This window comes from Accipiter gentilis, chromosome 27, assembly GCF_929443795.1.
Source record: "Accipiter gentilis chromosome 27, bAccGen1.1, whole genome shotgun sequence".
NCBI classification, from domain to species: domain Eukaryota; kingdom Metazoa; phylum Chordata; class Aves; order Accipitriformes; family Accipitridae; genus Astur; species Astur gentilis.
The window spans coordinates 12,702,205-12,726,225 of NC_064906.1; the positions used below are offsets into that span (position 1 = coordinate 12,702,205).

Sequence of the window (24,021 nt, forward strand, 5' to 3'; positions counted from 1 at the left end):
TTCTTTTTTCCCCTTGAACTGCAGACACTGGAAATGAAAAAAGTTGTTAAAAGCTACAATAAAATGGCTGCAGTTCTTTTGGAATTTGAACTTATTTATCATAGAGCCTGGTGCAGGTTTGCTGACCAGGCTAGAAATGCTCTGTGTGCTTCCTTACTTGTCAGGCACCCAGAAACCAAGGTATGATTTATTCTTGGTATTACTGTTGCGTTGTTTCATATTACACATGCTACTTTAATCATATCATGGATAGACATACACAGCATTAAAATAATCTTAATAGGGTTAAAAAATGAACTACTCAAATTGTTGGGTTTTTTTTTTCTTTTTTGTGTATATTTATGGTACAGACTTCATCACGTCTTTTTCTTCATAAGGCTCCTGTCTCATTCAGGGCATAAAAGAGGTAGTATCTAGCAAATACATATCTATTATTGACTTATCTACATCTTTTTAGATACTGTTTCATGTTTTATTTTCTATGTTAACCAAAATTTTAGTCAAGGAAGGAATTGTTGATTGTATTGCAATCATTCATTAATTTGCTTTCAAAACTGCTTGCTGAGACAGAAAATCTTACCATTCTTACTTCACAGATTATTTTTTCTTCTGTAGTGCAGAGAAATTATGGTTAAAATGTGGCATTTTTTGAACTAATGATTCCATAATGGACAACTAGAACCTAGTTTTCAAATTTATTTAGCATCTTAATAGCATTTAGTGCCCCAAAAAACTGTACAGAGATCAACTTTCACAACATTTCTTCATAGTCTACCAATGGAGAAACTGAGATGAAAAGGCAGATTAGCTTCCACGGAGTGTGGCTGCAGAACTAGAATTAAATTTAGGAAGTCACAGGAGCTAGGTGGTTAGGGCACATTGAAGGAGTCACAGGAAATTGAAATCAGTGTGAGATATTTCTTGATTAATACTTTGAAAAATGCAGGTATTTGTAGAGGAGGATGAAGATCTGTGTAGAAACATGGGTATCCATTTTAAAAATCTTCTCTACTCATCTACATTTTGTTACATGTTCCAGTTATACCATGCTACACTTACCCACCAAACTACTCCCTTATTTTATCTTTCTTTTTCCCCCCCTCTGTACTGCTACATGAAGGAATTACTTGTAAACCTGGACCCAGTGGTCCTGGAAGTACTTTATGAAACAAAATACCTGAAAAAAATGCATTTTGAAGTTCCAGATGTTGTCCTCGGCTTGTGTGCAGATGAAGAACAGATTAAAAGACATCAAATGGAGTGAGTGAACAGTTTTGGATTTGATTCTTATCTGCAGATGGGAATCCCTAGCTTTGAGTCTGTTGCATATGCTTTTGATTGATTATAGTTTTTCTCTTTGATGGAGTTCAATTGAAATTTAATTGCTTTCCCCTGCATTTCCATAGTAATATTGGTAACATGCAGTTGTTCCTATCTCCACAAATATCTCATTATTAGTAAAAGCCTACATGCTTCTGTTTTGTTACTGCAACAGCTGTTCTGTAAGTGGGGCTCCTAGGTACTGTTAAGGCATCTATGCACTATAACATAGGGATTACACTCCGATATATTACAGTTAACATCAAAAGCTTTTTTCTGTTAGAAAAACAAGCTGGAATTTACTACTTGATTAAGGCATAACCCAGAGATTTGTACAGGTAATACATCACCTAAGTTATAATTTGCTCTCTCATGTTGAATATCTGAAATAACTTTTGTTGATTTTAAATAATTTCTATCTGCTTCTTGTAACAGTCCAATTCTGTGCTGGAAGAGTTCTTTTCATTCTCGGGGATGCTGATTATTAATTCTCCAACTCACTAAGCAAGGATGATAGGTCTTAAAAAAGTCATCCTTTGTGAGGAGTGTTCTTTATGTAGTTTTTAAATAGAAGGGGACAAAAAGGGAAAAAGTTCAAAGAGTTTCATGAACACTTGAATTCAAACCCCTCCTCCCTTTTTCTGTTGTTAAAGCTTTCAGTCTTTCACTCTTCTAATACCACATTTTTCATTAATTATCTGTGGAGTGTTTTAGGGCAAACTAACCTAAAATTTCTAATGTGCAAGGCAAGCTCTGTGTGCTACAATCCTCTAAAAAGCAACAGCCCCAACTTCTGCCATCCAAGAGAAACAAAAAAGTACAGAAAATATTTGCAATAAAAAGATAATCCAAACTTACTTTCTACTCTAAAAAAGATTTCATGCTGACTGCCCAAGCAAAGAAGGAATGTTCAGAGACTGTAGATTTTTGCTTTAGCAACACTGGAAGAACGCTTTTGGGTATATTGCAAATGAGTTATCTCAGTATATGGTTTGTAATGATGTTTAAAGTCATGGTTTTAATTTGACACAGAACACAGCTATTACTTTTTTTGCAGTGGTTCTTGTAAGGAACTCATTACGTATCTGACTTCTGAGTTGCATTTGCTTCTAATTCTTGTTTATGCAGCTTCATTACATAGCTCCATTTTCATGGAACTACATTTGTAAGCCTTGATTCAGAATTTGGCCTTTGTCTTTGGGTTTTGGTGTCCTAAGTGGTTTGGATCTAGCTTTTCTTGTAATCAGTGTCATTTCATACCATGTCTTGTGAGATAGGAAGAAGAGAACAAAAATACCATGTTTTCAATTACCTGGGGTTTTTTTACTGTAATTAATTTTCTTTGGGAGAAAGTTTCTCTAAATTGATCATAGTCACTTTACTGGAGGTACTTATTTCCCCAGTCTGGTTCTGCTGTTAGTGGGGAGAAGGAGGCTTAGTTTGAGCCAGGAAGAGCTGGGAAGTGTTCTTATTTTTAACATGGGATCAGAACTTGCAAATCTTATTAACAGAAAATGTGTTCAAAGTTCTGTATGTTTCAAATATCTGAACTAAGCACATTCTTAACACAACCGTGTCTTGTAGACTCCAGAATCTATTGATCAATTACAAAGAGCGTCTGAATGGGATTCCTGTTATGCTGAAACCACTCATGAAACCATTCATAGGACAAGTTGAGGATTCCCTTACTCCGGGCCTGATGCAGCTGTCATGGACTTCTTTGAACATCAATAAATGTATGTAGTAGTACAAGAAGTGGTGAACTGTTGATGCTGTTAGGTGGTACCAGCCAGATATTTCCCTGTTAGTTTTAGGAAGAGCACTCCATCTATATGAGGGAAGGACATGCTAGGTCCTTCCCTCCTAATTATGGAAGTAAGCCAGACATGAATAAGAAGAGAATGGTGTCCTGCTCTAAGGTGATCAAGCCAGGGCTGTTTGACAGCTATCTTTGAACAGCCCTTGTTAAGTCATTTGCTTTACCAGGCATATCCTTTTTGTCTCTCCCTGGTGATGCCCCTTTACCACTCTAATGTCCTCCCACATAAACAACCCACCCCTTTTTACTCTTGTGATAAAGTGGAAGCAAAATCACTGTAGAATCACAGTTTCTTGGAATTTGTCAGAATTTCTTAATCCTACAAAACATTATTGGTCACTGTATTAAAGTGACTTGGTGAGGAGCACAGTGAGAGAATAAGTGCTCTGGTGCTAAAAAAAAATGTAAAAACACAATAGTTATCACACTTTTTTTTTTCTTCTTTTTTTTCCCCCTAAAGAAAGACGCTTTCTGCCTCCTCACTCTTGGAAAATAATTAGTGTTGTAAAAGGATTGATTTTGCTCACCCCCACCTCTCTCAATTGAGGCATTACAAATTCAGTTGCTGAGAGTACATTGAAGTCACTAAATTAGTTAATTTACAGCTGTGTAACTGAATAAGTGGTTTGTCATGTTTGACTGCTATCCATACTGCTGTATTGATGGGAGAGCCTGTAGAGCCTTGACTTTTGAGCTTTCTTGCAGACTTCCATGAGTAACCTTGCATTGTATTATTATGTCTTGTGTTGCAGTTCCATTTTTGAATTGCGTGCATTTTCATTTACTAAGCTTAAGCTGTTGCATCACACTTTCAAAATTATCATGCATTTTTACTTCTTTCCCCCCTATCAATATCTCTGTAATCTTTCTCCAAGTAAGTGACCACATAATGAAAAAGTTAAGAGCTATTCTCATGCCTGCATTCCGTTTTTATTTCTCTATGAAAAAATGTGTTTGTGCACTGACCTCTTCACTTTAGGTAGGTAATGATAGCTTGACTGCTATGTGAGAATGTGAGACAAGAGAACAGACATGGGGTGCTTTAATAATGTGTCTTATCTTTTCTATAGAAAAATCTTCATAACTTATGCTGAACATCCTATAAGTGACATGTCTAAATTCAGGGTTGAAATTAGTAAGAGGTACATAGTATTTGGAGATTTCTGCCCAAATCCTGTTTTTTTCTAAGAAAACTTGTTTTTAATCCCCAATTACATGTTGAGCTTTTTCCACACAACCAGTAAGATACAACCTTATCCCTATAAAATGCAGCATAAAGTTGATTAACTGTTATAAAAGTGTCATCTAAATGGACATATATAAAACCATCAGCAAGGCTGTTATGTTGCAGTTCCATGAGAAAACAATAGCTTATGCTTGGAAATCAGTTTTCAGTTGAGGTAGACTGATGTTAGGCTTTTACTTTTCTTCAAAATGAAAAGCAGCAAGATAAACAGGAACAGATGCAGCCTAAATCTGAACATGAAATGGGGCATGGGTTTTTGCAGCTATTCATTTGTGACTGTGCCATATGGCTCTGACCAGTGCTTAAGATAGGGCTGGCCACCATTTAGCTTTACTTGACCTTTGCCTGACCAGAGCACAAAAAACAATGGGAAGTGGTTTTTCATGTTTGTTTTATAGCTCTAAAATGAATTTTTTTGTTTGGTTTGCATAGTTTAGTAACATGTCATAAGGAAGGTCTTTACAATATTATTTCTTTATTTATTCATTTAGGTACTATCTACACTATGTTAAGTATCTGAATAGCTGTAATCTAGGTTTTAATGTTTTTTTGGATCACCATTTGCTCTGGTGGAAATTGGGCTTTTTTACAAGGTAGAAGTTATGCAGCAAGAGTATCTGGGCTACCTCCTGTTTCCTGCTACTGCAGCTGGAATGGGACCGTCTCTAGAAATTAATGCTTTTCTTGAGTGTATGGATCGTGTCACTTTGAAGATGCGCAATGTCTAGCATGCCCAGAATGTACGTTGGACACTTACAAATTAGCCATTAGCATACAAAAGAACTGTGACCTGCCAGCAATATGCTGAACTCACTATGCATGAGCATAATGTCTTGAGTGCCTTATTTCCATCTAATATGTCAAAGAATGGGGGCCCACGGTTGCCTTCTAGGCTAAAACTCGGGAGGAAATGTGAAAAAAAAGGATTTAGGACTACCTAAATTATATATTAAAAAAAAAAAAAGCTAAGGAATTGGTTGGATTATTTATCCGTTTCGGTCAATAAAAAAGACAAGCTTCATCATTAATTTCCTAGTAGGAATAAACGATGTTTTCCACTTAAAGCATCAGCAGTTGGACACCACTGTCACACTGCTGCATCTTACATATCATAGTGATTTCTTTATACATACAGTAAGAAAGTGTCTTGGTGATTCAAATGATACTGCCTGGTAATAAAATACAAAGACAAAGGGCGTCAGATGACGTATTTCTTTCTTTTTTGCAATGAAAGTATGAAGGACAGGGAAAGAATTTAACCACTTTATTCAGAAACAGTCATTTTTACTTAGTTTAATAAACACATATGTTAAAGGACTTAGTTTATCTCTTTCCAAAGCAAGGTAGGTCAAACCATGAAAGAAGAAATCTAGTGGTTTAACCAGTATATAATCTTGGCTGGAGGAATTTTAGCCATTAAATTTATAAGTTAATTACAATGATAAAAGTACTGAATTTCTCTGTGGATTTATGTAGAAGGACGAAAATAATTTTTGGACAGTTGTATCCTTTCTGTTTTCCACTGATTCCATTGATTCTTTTCATTACAATGTTCTTTTAATACAAAAAAGAAGAGATATTTTGAAGGCCATTGTACTATTTATTATAAAATGGTTTCATGTAAAGATTTCAAAGTAGAGTAAGTTCAATTGTGTTTTGGTTCCAGGCCTTAATCACATATTTCATTGCCATTAAATCCTCATTTTATTGTAATACTGGGGGGCGGGAGGGTGACACATGATGAGATTTAAGGGGTCTATGTTTATCATGATTTGTTTTTATTTTCTTTTCCTTCCTTAGTTATTGAGAATGTGTATAGTACCCTGAGGGAGTTGGACTATGTAGTTAAAGAAGCAGCTGATACCCTGGAATGCAGAATTGAAAGAATTCTGGAGGATATGTCGAACACTGCTCTGATAATTTTGCCAGAAGATGAACCTATAGATGTGCTTTCTTTCCTGCAACAGACAGAAAAGCTTGCTATCTCTACTGCTCACAAACTTTCTCAGTAGGTTTATTCATTGCATAGATTTGAAGGCCATATTTGGGAGGGATTATTGTGTATTACTTTTTATGCGTAGAGAGTTTACTTTTAAAATTTTATTTTAACAGAGTACTAGTCTAAAGCAAGGTGATAGTCTTAGGATGCAGGCAGAAACTCCCAAGTATCTTGAATACAGCAGATAAAGATTGCATCTCTAGTGTTTAGCATTCATATTTTTCTTCTTATGGTATTCTAATCAGTAGCAAGAAAAATGAAGATGGATAAGACTTGAAATGTCATCCCCATGTTAATTGCTTATTCCTTAATGCTAGCTAGCTAATGTAAGACTTCCTATTCTCCTGGTGCTGCAAACTTTTTGGTCTGTGCTTATTTTCCATGTTATAGCAGAATAGTTGTTTAGCTGTTCTCCAAAACGACGTCTATGCTTACTGTGCAAAATAAGATACCTTCTACTTTTTTGTTGTTGTTTTTATTTTACTAATTTTGATTTCACGGATTATCTCACTGTATCATCATGATAAGCCTGCTTTATTAACCATAGTTGTAAAATAACTTATTTTTCTTTAATTATTATGAGGACAAGTTGAATCAGATATAAGTCTGACAAATGGGTTTCTTGATAGTCTGCATATCTTAATGTCTTACATTCTCTGTATGCCTAAGCAATAGGAACAAACTGAAAAGTATAAGGGTATTTCCCTGCACATACAATTCTTCACAGTGCAGTGAGACTGGGGTATGTGCCTGGAAAACAGCAAAGAGTATTCCTTATGTTTGATTCCCTGTGGGTGACTGTAAGGTTGTTTTTGTAGACAGAGTCAGCAAGTAGAATGCTCTGCGTGTGAACTGGTAGATATTCTTAAGCACAGGCTGAAAGCAGATGCTGGGAGAACTCTGGAGGTAAGAAGACCACTACAGTGTAAAAAGTAACCTTTTATAACCTGGTCAGATACTTGATATTTCACTTATGTGCTGGATAATAAGGTTATTTTCCTAAGAATTTCTCTTTAACTCTTCAGGATTCATATGCCTGTACACATCTTGATATGAAACAGAAAACACGCTGCCAAGAATGCCTGTCCTGTAGTTACTATAATCTGATGGCACAGCTTTGTCAGAAGAATACTGACTCTTTGGTCAGATGTGAGTCTGTCTTTTTCAGATATGTTTAATTTTTTAATATAATTTTAAGATTTTTTTCCCCAAGCTTATTGTGGTAAAAAAATATAACCTTACTTAAATATTCTATTTATTTAGGCATGAAGATTTCTTTAGAGTCCTTAAGACATCGACTGCGCATTGTTGACTCTAGGTATCAGATGACCAAGTTTGTAGAGACACAGAGGGTTCCTTTGTTCAAAGCTGAAATTCAACTGGCTATTCCAAACGTTGTCCTGAGACCAAGTCTTGAAGATATTCAGGTAACAAAATAATTGCACATCTCAGTCATTTATGGTAAAACGTTTATAAATGCGTTGTTTAAAAACAACGTGTGAGTTTAATCTGGTATAAAAAATAAAAGGAAGGAGAAAAAAATTAAGTCACTTGAGTGTGTGACCTCATTGGGTGCAAAGGACATGAAGCCACTGATCAGGTTTGTTATGCAGGCCAGTAGAAGGAACTGTTTTCCTAAATCTCAGTAACTCATGTTCATAACCCTCTATTTAGAGGCAAACATTTCAAAGTGAATGCAAAAATAAAAATGAATGCCATTGATACCACCTGATTTGATTTCCTGGTCTCCTTAAACTCTTTCAGAGTATAAATTGATGTTGTCAGTTCAAAACACCATTCATAAATCAGAATTCTGCAGGAGTGAATGATAAAGAAAAATATTACCAGCCTGAAGCCCTAAACTGTGGAAAAATTTGAGCACTTGTTTAAACTTATACTAATTAAGCAAAATTCTTACACATGTACTTACAGTCTCCTATGATGTCTGAAATTATTCATGAAGTATTAGTTGTTTATGGTGTTGATTTGTGGACTTTTCATTTAGCATTGTCACTGTCAAAATCAGTAGTTGAATTCTTTCTCGGATTCCATTTGCAGCCTTCATGGTGTTGTCAGTAAGAAATCAGACCACTAAGTGTAATTTAAAAATACCATCGATGGAAGAAGTTATACAATAATTTATATAGCTGCCTGTATAGATTATAGACTATACCACAAATTCAGACAAATATATTCAGGCATTCTAATGTGAATGTGAGAACTATTATTATTAATGATAAATAACTATGTTTATAACCAATTTAAGGGGAAATAGTACTATAATTAAGTTATGATCCTCAGTGATTCATGATTACTGTTCATAAAGCTCTCTTACCTTCTTCTTTGAAAACCACATAAATGTAGCAGGACTGTGATAAAGCCTTATGAAGTCCTCTTTCCCCTTACAAAATGGGTTTTGGGTGATCCTACTTCATGCTTATTAGAATATTTCCTGTAAAGATAGAGGTATAATTTTTCCATTTTGGTGTTGTTTGGAGGATCCTTTTTTTCTTTTTTTCTTCACCCCCCCCCCCTCCCCCCCCCCCCTTATTTGTGATAATCTCTCTGTGTGCTCAAGGTGAATGTTTTGCTGTTTTCAGAGTGCTGTAAACAGAGCAGTAAATATTATGTTATCAGTAGCCAAAAATATCCCCCTGTGGAAATTTGCTTGCTTACATCATAAACAGCAGCAGGTGAGCATTTTGTTTTAATTATTTTAAAATTTTAGTATTTTGATTAACATTTCTTGATCTCATATGTTCTGTACCAATACTTGTAATCTGGTGGATCTTCCTGTTTAGTGAAAGCCTAGTTTTTAATCTCTATACCAAGTAATTGAACATAAGAGCAATAATTCATAAACCTTATGTTTGGTGGTTTTTAATATTAAAATCAAAATTGCTTTAATAAAAATCTTTAAAAAATACTGTTTACATATGATGATGATGATATTGTAGAGAATGTGTGAGAATTATCCATGGGTGCTACTAGCTGAGTATAAATTATTACCAGTCTTCCCAGGCAAAAACTTTATTTTAAATTAAACTTTCAGGCTGCATACAGCACCTATAATGGTACAGTAAATACAATATAAATATTTTAGCTGGCATCAAAATGAGCACTAAAACCTTGGAAAGTTCTGAGGTATAGATAGAAACTGAAATTTGTTGATGGTAATCAAATGGCCTTTATTCTTTCCTCTGGTAATGAAATACAGATCTATGTAGATCTGTGCTGAAAAGTGTCTTTGTAAAAATATCGTCCTAGTTTGTCGATCTGACATGAAAAGCAGATCAGCTAATTTTAATGAAACCCCCCCCATTTAAGTCCTGAAAATAAATAATAAAAAAAACCAAACTAGGAAAGAGTGGGTTGAATTCAGTTTCCTCAAGCAGTATTGCTTGCTTATTTCCAAGCAGCAAACCCTTCACTGCCTCCAGGACTTTTTGTGGCCAAGAATGGGCATAGACTAAAATTCTACACTAAAGAAAACTGGAAGACCTGAGCAGTTGTGTAGGAGCAGGAAACAACACAGTTGTATATGACATATATTTGACAGATGTAATTCAGAGATGATTATTACAGAGCTTCACATGGCAATTTTTATATAAAATCAGCTTTAACACTAGAACTATAGTTCTGTAAAAATCCAAGCTATGAACAGGGAGTCTCTTTGTGGATACTTTCTCTGCACTTTCTATCTGTTCTTAGAAGCATTTATTTTGTGTGCATTATTGGGCATTCCATAATGAAAAAAAAAATAAAGCTACTGGACATATTTTTTTTCTTGTTTAATTTATGCCAGGTTGAACAAGCTGTTGCTGTAGAACTAGGTGATGAGAGCAAACTCACCAGGATGGTGGCACTGAAACCTTTAGACAAGCAGATCATTGAGCATAAGGATGTGAACAAAGTGGTGATCCAACTAAATACAATTATTTCGTCTCTTAAAACTGAAGTTTCGGATCTTCTGAACAGCTTTTCTGAATTTTCAGGCATCTGGAACAAGGTTAAATACATATTTAATAAAATATGTTGCTATATAGTGAAATCTTCTAAATAAACTGGTTTGGGATGCGTAGGGAGACTGTGTGCTCAGTAGGAAGCATTGGTTTCATGATAGAATCCATATACCCATAACACCTCCTCTGTCTACTCTTGTGTTGACCAGAACTTCTCATTCTTTACCAATTAAACCATCTGAGGAAGAAAGCGGAAGAACAAAAAAGAATGTTGGAGCATAAACAAGCTTATACTCTCATATGCTTATGAATCTTTCTGACAGCATCTTGTCTCCATAGATTATAAAAAAGAATAATTTAGCAGAATCTCTGAGAAATTGCAGACTACAGAACTGTTCTTGAATATTAAACTGACTAGTTCTTCTTCATCAACCACTGCTGAAAGCAGCTTTTCTATTTTTTCACAAAAATGATAAACTAAATCTAGGAGATCTTTCCAGTAATAAGGATTCCAAAGCAGAAGAGAATCTGGGCTGATGGAGTTGTCTTCATTAGGAAGTGGGTCCAGTGACATAAATGGTAAAGCTCTGAGGAATGTTTTGGCAGGAGATAGTTCGTGAAATATAATCTTGTGTACATTCTGACTAGTGAAACTCAACTCTGGTAAGACAACTACTGGTCTTACTTATCAAAGGTGCTTTAGTCAGTCTGAGAAACAAGCAACCAAAACAGGAATAATCTTACCTTTCTAACTGCTCACTATTTTTAACTTCCCCTTCCTAAACCAACTCATAGGTGACCATGTTCCCACAGCTGACTCTTGTGCAGTTAGAGTTCAGGCTAAGACAGGGCATTTTCACCTCTTCATGACTTCTGGGGTTCCAAATCTTAATGCTTAGTTACCTCAGTCTTTGGAGATACTGTTTGAGCTAACCACATGTTAATGGTATGTCATTTCACCCAGACAAGGCACAGTCAGACTGGATGTTGCAATAGCATGATAATGTTTCCTGTTTACTAAAATCTTCTAAAATAGTCAATTAATCTGCTTCTTAACCTTAAAATTCTTTAGGAGTTGGCACTGTTTCCCCCATCTTTATAATTTCTGTAGGACCACTGAGAACTGTCACTGGTAACTCATTATTGGCCAGAGAACCCAGAACAGCTTCTCAGGGACCTCACAGTATAGACTGTAGGTGAATGTCATTGAACTGGGTGAAGATCATTTGTCTGTAATTGAATCAAAAATCTAACACACTTATTGAGCTGGTGACACTGAAGTTCTCGCCTCTGCAGAGACTGGCCTACCTTATGAAAAGGAAGGATGCTCAGTGCTCTATTGCCTTTAAACAAGCTTCAACAAGCTAAATGCCCCCTCTTCCCCTAGATCCATCCTTCCCTGCCAAACTGTGCTTGCTCCAAATGGCCTGGCCACTTGTAGGTAGAAACTGCAGTTAAATATACTGTTTCAGGAAGAGTGAAGGTGGCTGAATACAATCACTACCATTTCAATACCTTTTAGAGGATGTGAGCTGCTTTTGGGGGTTTGCAGGCAGAAGAGAGACTGGGAAGGAAGTACTTCCAGCAAAGTTTTAGCAGCTACATTGTAAATTTTTGTAGTACTATTTGGATGCATAGGGGATATCCTGATTTGTGTTGGGTTTTGAGTTACAGATAGATTTCAAGTGCTTTAAAGAGTACTGTACAAAGAGTAAGAGTCGGCAAAAGCAGTTCAAGTTAAACAATTTGATCTTGATACTTTTATGTTAAGCTGTTTTAGATAGGGATCATTTGTGTTTGCACAGTACCTCAGGCAACTGGGTCCCCTGTAGGTTATTGTAATACCAATGCTAAATGATAATTAAAATAAACTTCTTTTGTATAGGATCCGGAGGAAAAAGTGAGGGAATTTATAGATAGTAAACCAACGATGGCTGAATTCCAAACTAAAATCAGACACTTTTCTGTAAGTATTATATCTTCAATAAAAATTAACTGTTCAGAGAAATTGTAGTGAAATTAAAAGCTGAACACTTGTGTTTGTCCCAGCAATTAGAAATGCAAATCAGAGAACTGCCAAATCACTGTGTACTGGAATCAGTGGATATTGCAACAGAGTCATTGAAAATAGCCTTAATTCAGGAATGCCGCTCAAGACAAAGAACATTTGGATTAGCTTTGAATAAAAAGTCTGCCACAGACATGGATGAAATTTATTCATTTATTGAAAATGTTAGCAAGAGGTTAAGCAGACCTATCCATGACCTTGATGATGTACGGGGAGCAATGGAAGCACTAAAGGAAATTCGAGAGAATGAGATTAAAATTGACCTGACAGTTGGACCTATAGAAGAATCTTATTCTGTGCTTCATAAATACAATCTGCTCTTTCAAGACGGAAATACAGAAAGGGTTGATGGATTGGCTTATGCCTGGAAGAACCTAAACACACAGGTATCATAGCTGTGTTATTTCTCAAATCATATATATAGCAAAATTATTGTCAGCCTTTTTAATGTTGAAATGCTAGAACAAAACTATTTTCCTACTTAAAACCCTGTGCTTTTTTTCCTGCCTCTTTTGCCTCTTTGTCTGCATGTAGGCACTGCAGGTTGAGGACTTGCTGCTGAAGGTACAGCCAGACATGAAAATGGATTTACTGAGTGGTGTCCAAAAATTTCAGATTGATGCTGCAGATTTTTACAAAGATTATGATGAAAAGTAGGTGACCTGTGGTGCAATACAATTATGCTTCATTAGTGATTGTTCAAAAATGGTGTATCTAACGGTCTTCAGAAAATAAACACAGCACAGGTTTAATGTATATATGACAGTTGATAAAAAGCCTGATTTCAGAATAATATGAGACAGGGAGATACTCTCACTGCCACAAATTCTTTCCCATAATTTCAATGCTGAGGTGAGTGAAATTCCAGAAGAGTTAATAGGTTGGAGAAAAAAAAAAAAAGTCAAATTCTCAGGGCAGATCCAAATTTGAATTTTTTTGGTGTGTTCTAAACTCAAGAAAGCACTTGAGCGGATATTTTATGTAAGTAGTGCCTTGGTTGTGAGTGGAGATTCCAGTTCAGGGTATTTCTAAGTTTACTGGTCTTACTTAGTCTTACTTCTAAGCTTTGGCTTTTTTTTTTTTTTTTAATTTAAATTTGGGGTATATGTGCTTCATTGGACACTTCTACATTAGCAACAAAGAAGGGAAGACAGAATTTGGTTAGCTGTCATTCATTATGGTTCTAGGACAACACATGCACAGTGGGTTTTTTTGGCAATGAAGTTCATGTCAGCACCTGACCATAGGCGTGCACTGCACACCTATAGCCTGTGGGCAGTGTGAAGCAGCTTTATGTATGGCCTCTGCAGGCTGCCTTGCTATTATGAACAGAATTCAGTGCATACATAGAGTACAAACTGCTGGAGGGCCTTGGGAAGTATATATTCTTCTCCTAGGGCAGGTGCTTTGCATTGGTGTTACAAACAAGGTGGTCCAAATGGTAACCTGGTGTTTGGCTTCAACATTGGCTTCATTGGGAGTGAAACTTCTTGAAGGCACAGCAGCAGTGCATTTGAGCGTGTGCCTCGAGACTCCAGCTATAGACACAAGGTGACTTTGCACCTAAAAGGAACCTGCTAGAGCACTAACTTGCCAGTACGGATGGAATGCGTGCGTAGTCCTATCTGCAGTTCTGCTCTCAGAGTTGTCTAGGGGAATTAATGGAAACACCCTGTGGCTGCTAGCAGTTGTAGGGACCCTGAAAACATCCCCCCTCCTGGAGGTTCAGCTGCCTGGGCTTGGGGCCAGCTTAGAGATAGAGCGTCTGAGGACTTCCCCCTTCCTTAGGTGACAGAGCACTCCCAGGCAGCTCTGCTGGGAAGCCTCAGCAAGGCTGACACCCCTTCCTGTGGGATTTGCTTTAAAGCTGAGGCTTCACTGCTTGGCCCCCTGACCTGACCTACAGCTCCAGCTCTGTTGCAGCCATGCCTGTGCCATGGACCCTACTGAGCTGAACCTGAATTCCAACGCACAGACTCACTCCTCATCCTGATCTCAGAACAGCCTGGTGACCACTGGACTGTGTCTCATCCTGGTTACCTTCACTAGACCTGCTCCTGACCCTGACTTGCTGACTCCTCGTCCCTGCTTGACCTTGGTCCCGTGTAATTATTGTGGACTTGTCTAAAGATCTGGACTCTCATTTGAACCTGACTACCATCCCCAGTCCTGCTCTGCTCTCCTTGCTCAGGTACTAGGGGACCAGGTCCTGGCTGCATCTGCTGGCTGTGTTACTGCTTTCATCTCCATTTGCCTTGCCAGGAAGCCAGCCTGCACTGCTCTCTGATGCCCACGTGCCTGTATTTCTTCTAGAACTAACTATGGCGCAACAGAAGACAACATACATTTCTCCTTGCAAAATACTATGATGCAGCCAAGAACTGGTCCCAGGCATGAGAGCTGGGGATTACACCCAGTCCTCCAGCTGAGATGTACTCATTAGGGCAAAATTGTATTTTTTCTGTTATTTTTTCTGAGTGCTTAATTATTATTCTAGTATCAGCTACCACAGTTTTCACCCCTGAATTATATACCTGCTGTCTTTCCGTTTTTAAGAATATAAATGAAAATAATCATTAAAATGTATTTTACAGAAGAAATGGAAAATAACAAAGACAAAACATTTGTAGATCTTTTTAGCTGTTTCTAATATGTTTGGTAACCCAGATCAATTTTATTATTAGAAAGTAAATTGGGTTTTCTTTCAGGGACTACTCAATATGTAATGTTGGGACACAATATACTTTCTATTTTCTCTTTTACTGTCTTTTGTGAAAATTTCTAGAAAAAATGTTAGAAAGTATTAAATACTGCTTAGTAAGTAAGGTCTGGGTTCTGTTGTGCTGCTTTGTGAAACCTGTATGGTTGATACTTGCACTGAATTTGTTTTATTTATTACAGGGGTCCCAGTGAGGAGAATGTTCCTCCCCATGAAGCAAGTGACAGATTACAGATCTTTCAAGCCAAATTTGATGAACTATGGAGGAAGTATATCTCTCTTTCTGGTGGGGAAGAATTATTTGGTCTTCCTATCACAGGTAATTTCTCAGGGGGTATGGATACCTGGTCTAGGCTATTAAAGTTTTCTTGTGGGTCCTGCTAAATGCATTCACTGCTGGATTCATTGTAGAAAAACTCCTTGCAGTAAATTATCATTGTCTTTCCTATGAAAAGCAGCTGTGTGAAACTGGCTCTCAGTGTGCACCTACATAAACATCAGATGGAAAAATATTGCACTGTTCCATGTATCTCAGGGTCTAGCTGCTTAGCTCTTTTGCTCTTTCTGTTCAGAGCTAAGTGCATCTCCTGTCTGCATTCTTCCATATCCAAATCTGGGAAACATGCTGCCAAGGTACTGCAGTTGTCCCTGCTCCAGATATATAATGAATTCCCTTGGGCTGTGCAACTGATCTGTAATATCCTTATGTCTCCTGCTCAGACACGCTTCAAGTTTGGAAGACTGTGGTGTGAATTAAAGTTACAGCAGAATGTATGATAAGCATTTTAATTTGTACATACTAAATTCAGTATATTTTCCTGTCTGAAGACATATGCAATAATCATGATATATTTAACTAGGAGTTTCCAAAGATATGAGAGAAGCTAAATAACCCATTTCCATTAAGGAGGTGCATTTTGAATACTTGTATTGTGTAACATACTGTATATTTTTATTTTGAAAGCACACCCGCCATCCCCAAACCCTGCCTCTTAAGTAAATAGTGCAAACTGAGACAGGGGCTATTTTAGTTCTTGTCTAAAACTATAGTGCATTCCTTTGCCATTTCAGCTACTTTTTCAACATTATCTCCCTAACAGAGAGAGGTGCAGCACTTCCCTAATAAGACTATGTCTACCATTACAGAAGAATATTTATTAAAAAATCAGCAATATAAACAATTACTGTGCATCTAAATCTGATGTTCTTTGATAATGTAACTGAAATGTTTGTCTTACCAGACACTATGTAAAAGACTGCATGTCTGATTTCATACATTTATTAAATACCAATTTTAGAAATACATGGATTTTTATGTTAATGAATACAGTTGTACCTAATTAACATTCACAAATTTCTTATTTTAAAATTTGAAACAGAGTATCCTGAACTGCACAGAATTAAACGTGAGCTTTCATTGCTTCAGAAACTTTACAGTCTTTATAATTCAGTTACTGCTAGTATCGACGGATACAATGAAATACTTTGGAATGATTTAAATATTGAAAAAATTAACAATGAACTTTTGGATTTTCAAAACAAGTAAGTTATTCTTTATTGAAGTGCATACCGTTTTTATTTCTCAGCTTTCTTTGTTATTTAGCTTGTGAAAATTGCTCTGAAGGGCAAAAATCTGTTGGTTTATTTCAAGCTCAGGCTTGCTCAAGTGTTCAGCACAGCTGCACTAGTTGCAGACTATGGTGCAGTATGCAGCTAGTGCACGACCTTACTTAGCTCAGTCTGCGAGTCGCTTTAGGCTTGTTGGGGTATACCAACATGGTAGGTTGTAGCTTACTTAATAAATAAGGTGCGTAAACCTTTGGCAAGGTGGTTGTAAGTATAAATAACCTTCATAGCTGATCTTCATATATTACCTTCTCAGTGGTTTAGTTTACGGCTAATCAATTGTTAGTCCATGATGTTAGACAGAATTTTGAAGTTACTGTCTACTTCTGTGCATTTTTATGCATTGAAATTGTTATTTCAAGAAGGTTAGGTAGCCACACTAAATTCTGAGGGGTTATTTATAAGGTTTGAGACGAATAATGGTTTCCACATTACATGCAGAATAACTGTTAGGTGAAACCATGCTTTGCTGAAATCAGAGGAATTTTTCTACTGTGTTGGTAAAGATGCACCTTTGGTTTTTGAACAGCTGTGGCTGGGTCTGCAAGACTTCCCTGACCCAGCTTGTTACTTCTGTCAGAGGGAGTGGCTCATGAAACAACAGGGTTTGGATTGTTTCCCCTTTGCCAGCTTTCTTTGAATTCTGATTCCTGGCAGTGGAGAATGGACAGAATTGCTAGAAAAGGGGAATTTTGTTACATGCAAACGTGGAGAGTCTATATGCCGGTCTTAAGTATTCCGTGCATCCATTCCTTTAGAGTAGTTATCTGTATCAGTCTATGTTTTACTCTTAATGGGAATTACAGAATATACATGGGAACCAAATTACATGCAGAAGTTCAAAAATAAATGTGCAATATTTTTATCCTGTGCATATCTATTGGAAAAAAGATGTGAACTGTCTCTCTGTTTTCTTTTATCTTTTATTACTTTTGTACAAGCATTTTCTTCATCTCTTTACACAGTGGCCCTGATCACTTTCTCAGTGAGTTCTGTTGAGACAAGTTCATACTCAATATAAAGAGCTTTCTCTTTTGCAGAGCGTCTCTTCTGGAACAATTAGTGTGTGTGTCTCTCTGCTTCACCAGTAGTTCTGATCAGCTTTTGGTTTTGAATTCTCCAATGTGACCTGAGAGAGATTTCACTTACATTTTGGTATTATTCAAGAGAATGAGATCAAATCTGTGTTTTTCATCTCATCCCAAATCTCTGAAAAGCATAGGAAAAGTTACGTTTGCTCAGGCTTTTTAGTCATATGGTATTTTGAGTGTGTCACCATTTTAGCAGGGTTCATTTCTGTACATACTGAAGGAGTGGGGTGGAGGTTTTCCTCTTTTTCTTGAGAAACTGAGTGAAGTGTCTTCTAGTCATTCATTTGAAAAAACCCTCATGTTTTTTAAAATAATAATACTAATAGTAAAAATGAATGTATGTGAAATATACTTCTGCATTTGGACAATATCTATAAGGCTTGATCTCATTTCAGTAGAATTCTGGAATCTGCATCATCACTTTTTCTGTAGTTAATTATATTTTACAGGTTGGTAGGACTCTCTTTATGCTTTCTTCTACTGGAACTCTGAAGGAAGCCATTACGTGACAACAGTTTTGAAAGTTATGTGTTTCTCTTTTTACTTCACATGTGACTTTTTTTTCCTCTCAAGTGTTGAGCTATATTTGGAGGAAGGTGACCACCAATAGGCAGTAAATATTTTTTTGTAATACAAGTCTAACCCAGTACTATCCTTCCTTTGACAGGCTTGCTAGCATTATTGCATCAAGCTATTCTCTTTAAAGCTGGAGAAATTTAAACAGTGTACAGGGGGTGCCCACAGAAATAACTAAGATGATATGCTGTGTTATGAAAGAAGCAGGAATACTGGAAATGCAATTAGTGTTTTAGTGTAATTACAAAGATATGAACAGTTCTTTACTGTAATGTTCTTTTTTGCTACCACTTTTAAAAATAGTAATATAATAGAAAAACTAGGATTGTGAAAAGAAGAATCACAAAAATAACTATATGTGAAAATAAATCCATTTAAAAAGAGATAAAAAGGATAAATATTTAGAGAAAGCGCTTGTGGTAGGGAGCATTATAGAAGTTTGTAATAACAGCTAGAGCGAAGTTTCCCTTTATATTTTACTGTATTATAGTGTAAAGAGAATGTCCAGTAAATTTAAGAAGGAAATTTAAACCTGATCAATGGAGTAGTTTTTTAACATAGTGTGTAACTCATGGAACTTGCTGTTAGAAGATATTACTGAGACCAGGGCAAAGAAAAAAGGTATCTGTATAAAAAATGTAGCAGTTTTCATTACCAAGCTAAGAGATCTCATTTCCAATTGCCAACCTAAGACAAAGTTTGTAAGAATGTTACTTGTTGCGCCTAAGCATAGAAGTAGCCAGGAACTGCCTCTTAAAGCCTTGTTGATACATGGCAGAGTATAATTTTCCATTCTGCAATGTTTTCACTAGCATATTTAATACTATCTATTGTTGGATTCAACATGAAAGACTACAGTGATTGTTGTAGTGCCATGACAGTATGCATATGTTCATCTACCTCTTAGCAGCAAGCAGTGAAGAATTCACACATGCTCCAGCATTGTGTGACAGATCTGTCTCATTTTGAGCTGTGAAAAATGGAGAACTTCTTTGAATAAATTTTTCATTATGGGTTGGTTTTATGCAGCTTTTTATTTCTGCCATTGAGCTGTAAGAGAACTGCTGTCAGTCTTTGGTCCATAGCTTTGGCAGATGAAAATTTGCATGACTTTTTAGAAGCAAGTGGGGCTGTGAGAATTCACAGTACAAGAGATTCTTAATTTTCAATTTTTTTTTCATCTTGAAATTGTGCGTAAAGGAAGATTTTTCTTTAAATGTCTTTTGTACAAACTAGGTATAAGATAGGACTTGTTTGAAACAGAAGTATTTTTCTGTTTGCAAGCAGGTCAGTTTTTGTTCAGGATGTACTTTATTTTGCTTGAAAAAATATATGTCGTTTAATCCTTTTTCCCCTTCATAAAATCGGGTGAATTTTCAAATTTTTAATAAAACAATGACACTGCAAAAGCTTAGGTTCAGACATGGGTTTGCACATGAAATTAACCTCCTTTAATTCAAACTGAAAGAGAAACCAAGTCATTCTAGTGTGATTTTTACTGTCTTTATTTCTGACTGCAGGCATGAAACACTGCTAATCAGCTATGTATTGTTGCCAGCTTGCAACTGGATTTTTATTTACGGTCTACCAGTCTACTGGTTGAAAAATGAGAATATATTGTACTATTAAATGGTGGATTGTGATTATTAAGAATAAAATATTTCTTCTTTTTTGTGCTTTTTAAAGAATCCGTAAGTTACCGAAAGCGTTGAAGGAATGGCAAGCTTTTCAAGACCTAAAAAGAAAAATTGATGACTTCACAGAGAGCTGTCCTTTGCTTGAAATGATGGCAAACAAAGTATGTTCAGCATAATAATTTGGAGAGAAGATTAACTTGAAAAACTATTGAAGACTCCGTTGTATGACTATAAGATGCTTTCCATAATTCTTTTTTGTAGATAAAAGCAGCTATATATTCATGGCAAAAATCTAATTAGGCTTAGTTACAGAAAAGTGAAAAAAAATACTTCATAATGTGATTAGGACTATTAATGCTTTCAATGGAATGGAAATCAAGACTCTTCTATTTGTTTAACAGATGCAGTGCAAAAGTATGTTATCATTCTAGTCCTAAGAATAATACAGTTTTAAAAAATCTTCACTAATTCCTATGGACTTTTCTAGGCTATGATGTCACGGCACTGGGAAAGAATTGCACAAGTAACTGGGCATCACTTTGATGTTGATTCTGAAAATTTCTCTTTGAAAAACATAATGGATGCCCCTTTATTAAAATATAAAGAAGATATTGAGGTACATGTACTTTTCTGTTCATTTTTAATAAATAACTTGTGATCCGGGGCTCTGTGCTTTTGAAGTCTTGTTTCTAGGCAGCTTTGTAACATTAAAAAATTTGGCTTTAGTTGGAGAATTCTTTTGAAGAATGGAATCTGGTAGCTGGTATTAGCAGTGATGGTTAGTTTATTTCCTTTTTATTCTGGAGAAGGATTAAATGGATAGATGGTATTACACTAATCCTTCCATAGAAGGAATTCTGTTGTTTTAACAGTAGTGTGATTCTGTCATGCTTCTGGTTTAGGGTCTGCCTCCTTGTAATTTTTTTCTTCCTTCTAAATGTCTTATCAGAGAGAAAAAATAGTTGATGTAAGTCTGATCCTGTTAAGTGGTCAAAATCCTTGGAACACCGTAGAAGTGGAGGATAAAGGCTTAAAGTAGAACAAGGTTCTTTTGTATTTCAAAAGTGACTCTTCACAAGAGCACAGAAAGATGAGAAGCCTTATGTAATGTGCACAAGCTACAAAGCTATTGCCCCCTCCGTTTTGGGGGCAGTAATTATCTAGCGAGTACGTTAACTTTATGCTCATTACCTTTTGCAAGAACAAAGTGTAGCTAAAAATAAAGAAGGGAAACCCCAACAGTTTCTAATTTCAGTTCTGTTGTCACTCAGCTAGATCTCTGGTCCCTCCAGAATAGTGACCTGATTTGTCTTGTTCCACAAAGGAACACTTCTAAGACAAAAACATGAAATCAAACCTCTGCTGTACCCAATTTCCAGACAAGAATTTAAGCCATATGAAAGGTTCAGAGTTACAGCCTTACACTCAAGGAAAGACTTTAAACCTGTGATGGAATCCAACATACTCCTGAACCTGAATTTGGGGTCCAATCTGAGTAGCTGCTCCTTTTCACTCTGATGCAATAACCAATTTTATGACAGTGCTGTCCTCACTGTCTTGAAGAAGTAACAGGCAGTCATGTTGTCCACATATGCTCTATTCTTGGACTGTTTATTGGCTTTGATTGTTAATGTGATTTTCCTTAAACCTCTCAGTAGGTATATTTGACTTCAAATTTTAATACATACAGAGAGGCAAATTCTGCCTGCAGATTCAGTGAGTTAGTGAATTTTCAAAAGTGTAAGGTGCTAGTATTAGTGAAGACAGAATATAGCCCATAAAATGTTCCAGTTATAAGTAGTACTATAATATGATCTAGTTTGTAATATAATAATTTTGAGGTATTTCAATGTATATTTTCATTAGCTAGGACTTACACTGAAGTCTGGATCTAGCCAATGAATTTTAATTGTCTTTATAAGTGTGCGTTATATTAGCCTTAGAGGAATGTAATTTACTAGTTTAATTTTGCACAGGATATCTGCATCAGTGCTGTTAAAGAAAAGGATATTGAAGCAAAATTGAAGCATGTCATCAGTGAATGGAGTACTCACGCTTTCAGTTTTGGCCAATTCAAAACTAGAGGAGAACTCCTTCTGAAAGGATCAGATATACTGGAGAAAATAGCTTTGGTGGAAGACAGCCTCATGATATTGGGGTCGCTCATGAGCAACAGGTACAAAACTTAATAAATGCACATACTATGTAAATCTAATCAAACCCCAAAGGAAGCTATGATCATTTTAGGTTCTTTTTCCCTTTGACTCATGTTCACACAGGTATAATGCACCATTTAAGTCCACTATACAACAATGGGTTCAGAAGTTGACCAATACTGCAGAGATAATTGAAAACTGGATTACTGTACAAAACCTCTGGATTTACCTTGAAGCTGTGTTTGTTGGTGGAGACATTGCAAAACAACTACCTCAGGTATATTGATTTATGATAACAATATGTTAATGGCAATATGTTGTACCAAGGGATTAGCCACATCACAGAGTTTACTTGCCAATGCATATAATGCATATAAATTTTGTGGGCTCCACATAGGTAGTTCAGAAGAAGCTTTGCGAAACTGGACTCTGTCTGATTGAAGTGCTTAAAACTTGGTCAAACCTACAGGAACAGCACTGTTTGTAATTCAGGCTCAAATGTTCCTGTCAGCTTGCAATATTAGTGAATCATATGATAGTACAAGGCTCAGGACTACTTAATGGTACAAAACTGATTTATCACTTTTGCCATTTATGCAGACATCCCTTTCTCCCTGGGAGCACATGTTTATAGGCTCTAAGTTATTTAATAATAGAATAACAGATTTTCTGTCTGAATTCTGTACTCACTGGGACTCGATATAAGGAAGTCCCACAGAGAGTCACTGCAAGACTTGGGCAGCTGCACGTGTGTTAATCTGTGTGAACTATTGCAACATCTTCAAAAGGCAATTATGAACTTCCACAATAGCAGCTGCAAAACAGTTAAAGAATGATCTGACTTCCTGCAGGAGTGAAATACCAGAATAAGTCATCCTCTCTGTTGTGTCTCCTAATGAGAGGCTTTCATGTAGTTCTAACACACCACAGTTTGGTAGCACTGGACCAACCAGTGCTGTAACTTAACAAAACCATGATTATTGGGAAATTATTAAATAATAAATTATTTCAGGCCACATCTTTTATAATTAAAGGCTTACGATTTCCAAAACTAACATTAATTGTTGTAAGGTAAGTAAAGCTTTCTTAACTGTTATTTAAGATAACAATACTTTTTTTTAGTTTGTGAGATATGTTAATAATTGTTAATGCTTATCAGAGAATCAATAAGCAGTTTTTGCAGATGAACAAATGCTGCAGCACAGCTGAGGCATTTGATAACTGCTAAAGCTACTTCTTACAAAGATGATACATGAACCAGTATTCTGGGAAAAAAGCAGATGTGGTGACTATCTTTTAAGGAGGAGGAGAAAGAACAGCTTGGTGGAGGAGTAATGATAGATGAGTGGGCTTAATTGCAATTCCTGGATGAATACTGCAACAAATAACTGTCTGTAAGCATCTGGAAGCTAACAAGCAGATGAATAACAGTCTGTGAATTTTTTAGGGGCAAAACCTGTCAAACAAATCTAATTTATTTTTAGGGTGAGCAACAAGCTTTTGGATAGAAGAAAACCAGTAGTTGCTATGTCTCTTGATAGGCTTTTGACATTGTCTCTCATAGTACAATTAGAAAATGAGTTTTAGATTGCTGGTGTGTAAAATGCAGGCATAAAAGTGCAAATACAGGCAAAAAAGGCCTAAAGAGCAATAACTGATAACTAGAATATTGTACCTAGTTTTGGCTGAAGAAACACAGACAAATTTAAAGAGAGCATAGAAGAGGGTGATAAGAATGAGGAACTATCTGGAAAGGATGATGCACAAGAAAAGTTTCAACAACTAGGCTCGTTTGGCTTGAA

The 24,021-nt window shown here is 36.3% G+C and overlaps 1 protein-coding gene across 1 annotated transcript in view; it reads left to right on the plus strand.

The window, feature by feature from the left end:
* The window catches only part of LOC126051190 (dynein axonemal heavy chain 5-like), a 160,869-nt gene that overhangs the window by 17,275 nt on the left and 119,573 nt on the right, over positions 1–24,021 (plus strand). The window contains exons 14-31 of the mRNA XM_049830108.1: positions 25–180; positions 1,121–1,260; positions 2,905–3,056; positions 6,186–6,393; positions 7,203–7,290; positions 7,410–7,533; positions 7,648–7,811; positions 8,985–9,077; positions 10,190–10,393; positions 12,232–12,312; positions 12,396–12,800; positions 12,949–13,067; positions 15,316–15,452; positions 16,513–16,675; positions 20,113–20,224; positions 20,551–20,679; positions 22,040–22,239; positions 22,343–22,496. Coding sequence (XP_049686065.1) covers positions 25–180; positions 1,121–1,260; positions 2,905–3,056; positions 6,186–6,393; positions 7,203–7,290; positions 7,410–7,533; positions 7,648–7,811; positions 8,985–9,077; positions 10,190–10,393; positions 12,232–12,312; positions 12,396–12,800; positions 12,949–13,067; positions 15,316–15,452; positions 16,513–16,675; positions 20,113–20,224; positions 20,551–20,679; positions 22,040–22,239; positions 22,343–22,496 — 2,829 coding nt within the window. The remainder of the gene's footprint in view (positions 1–24; positions 181–1,120; positions 1,261–2,904; positions 3,057–6,185; positions 6,394–7,202; positions 7,291–7,409; positions 7,534–7,647; positions 7,812–8,984; positions 9,078–10,189; positions 10,394–12,231; positions 12,313–12,395; positions 12,801–12,948; positions 13,068–15,315; positions 15,453–16,512; positions 16,676–20,112; positions 20,225–20,550; positions 20,680–22,039; positions 22,240–22,342; positions 22,497–24,021) is intronic.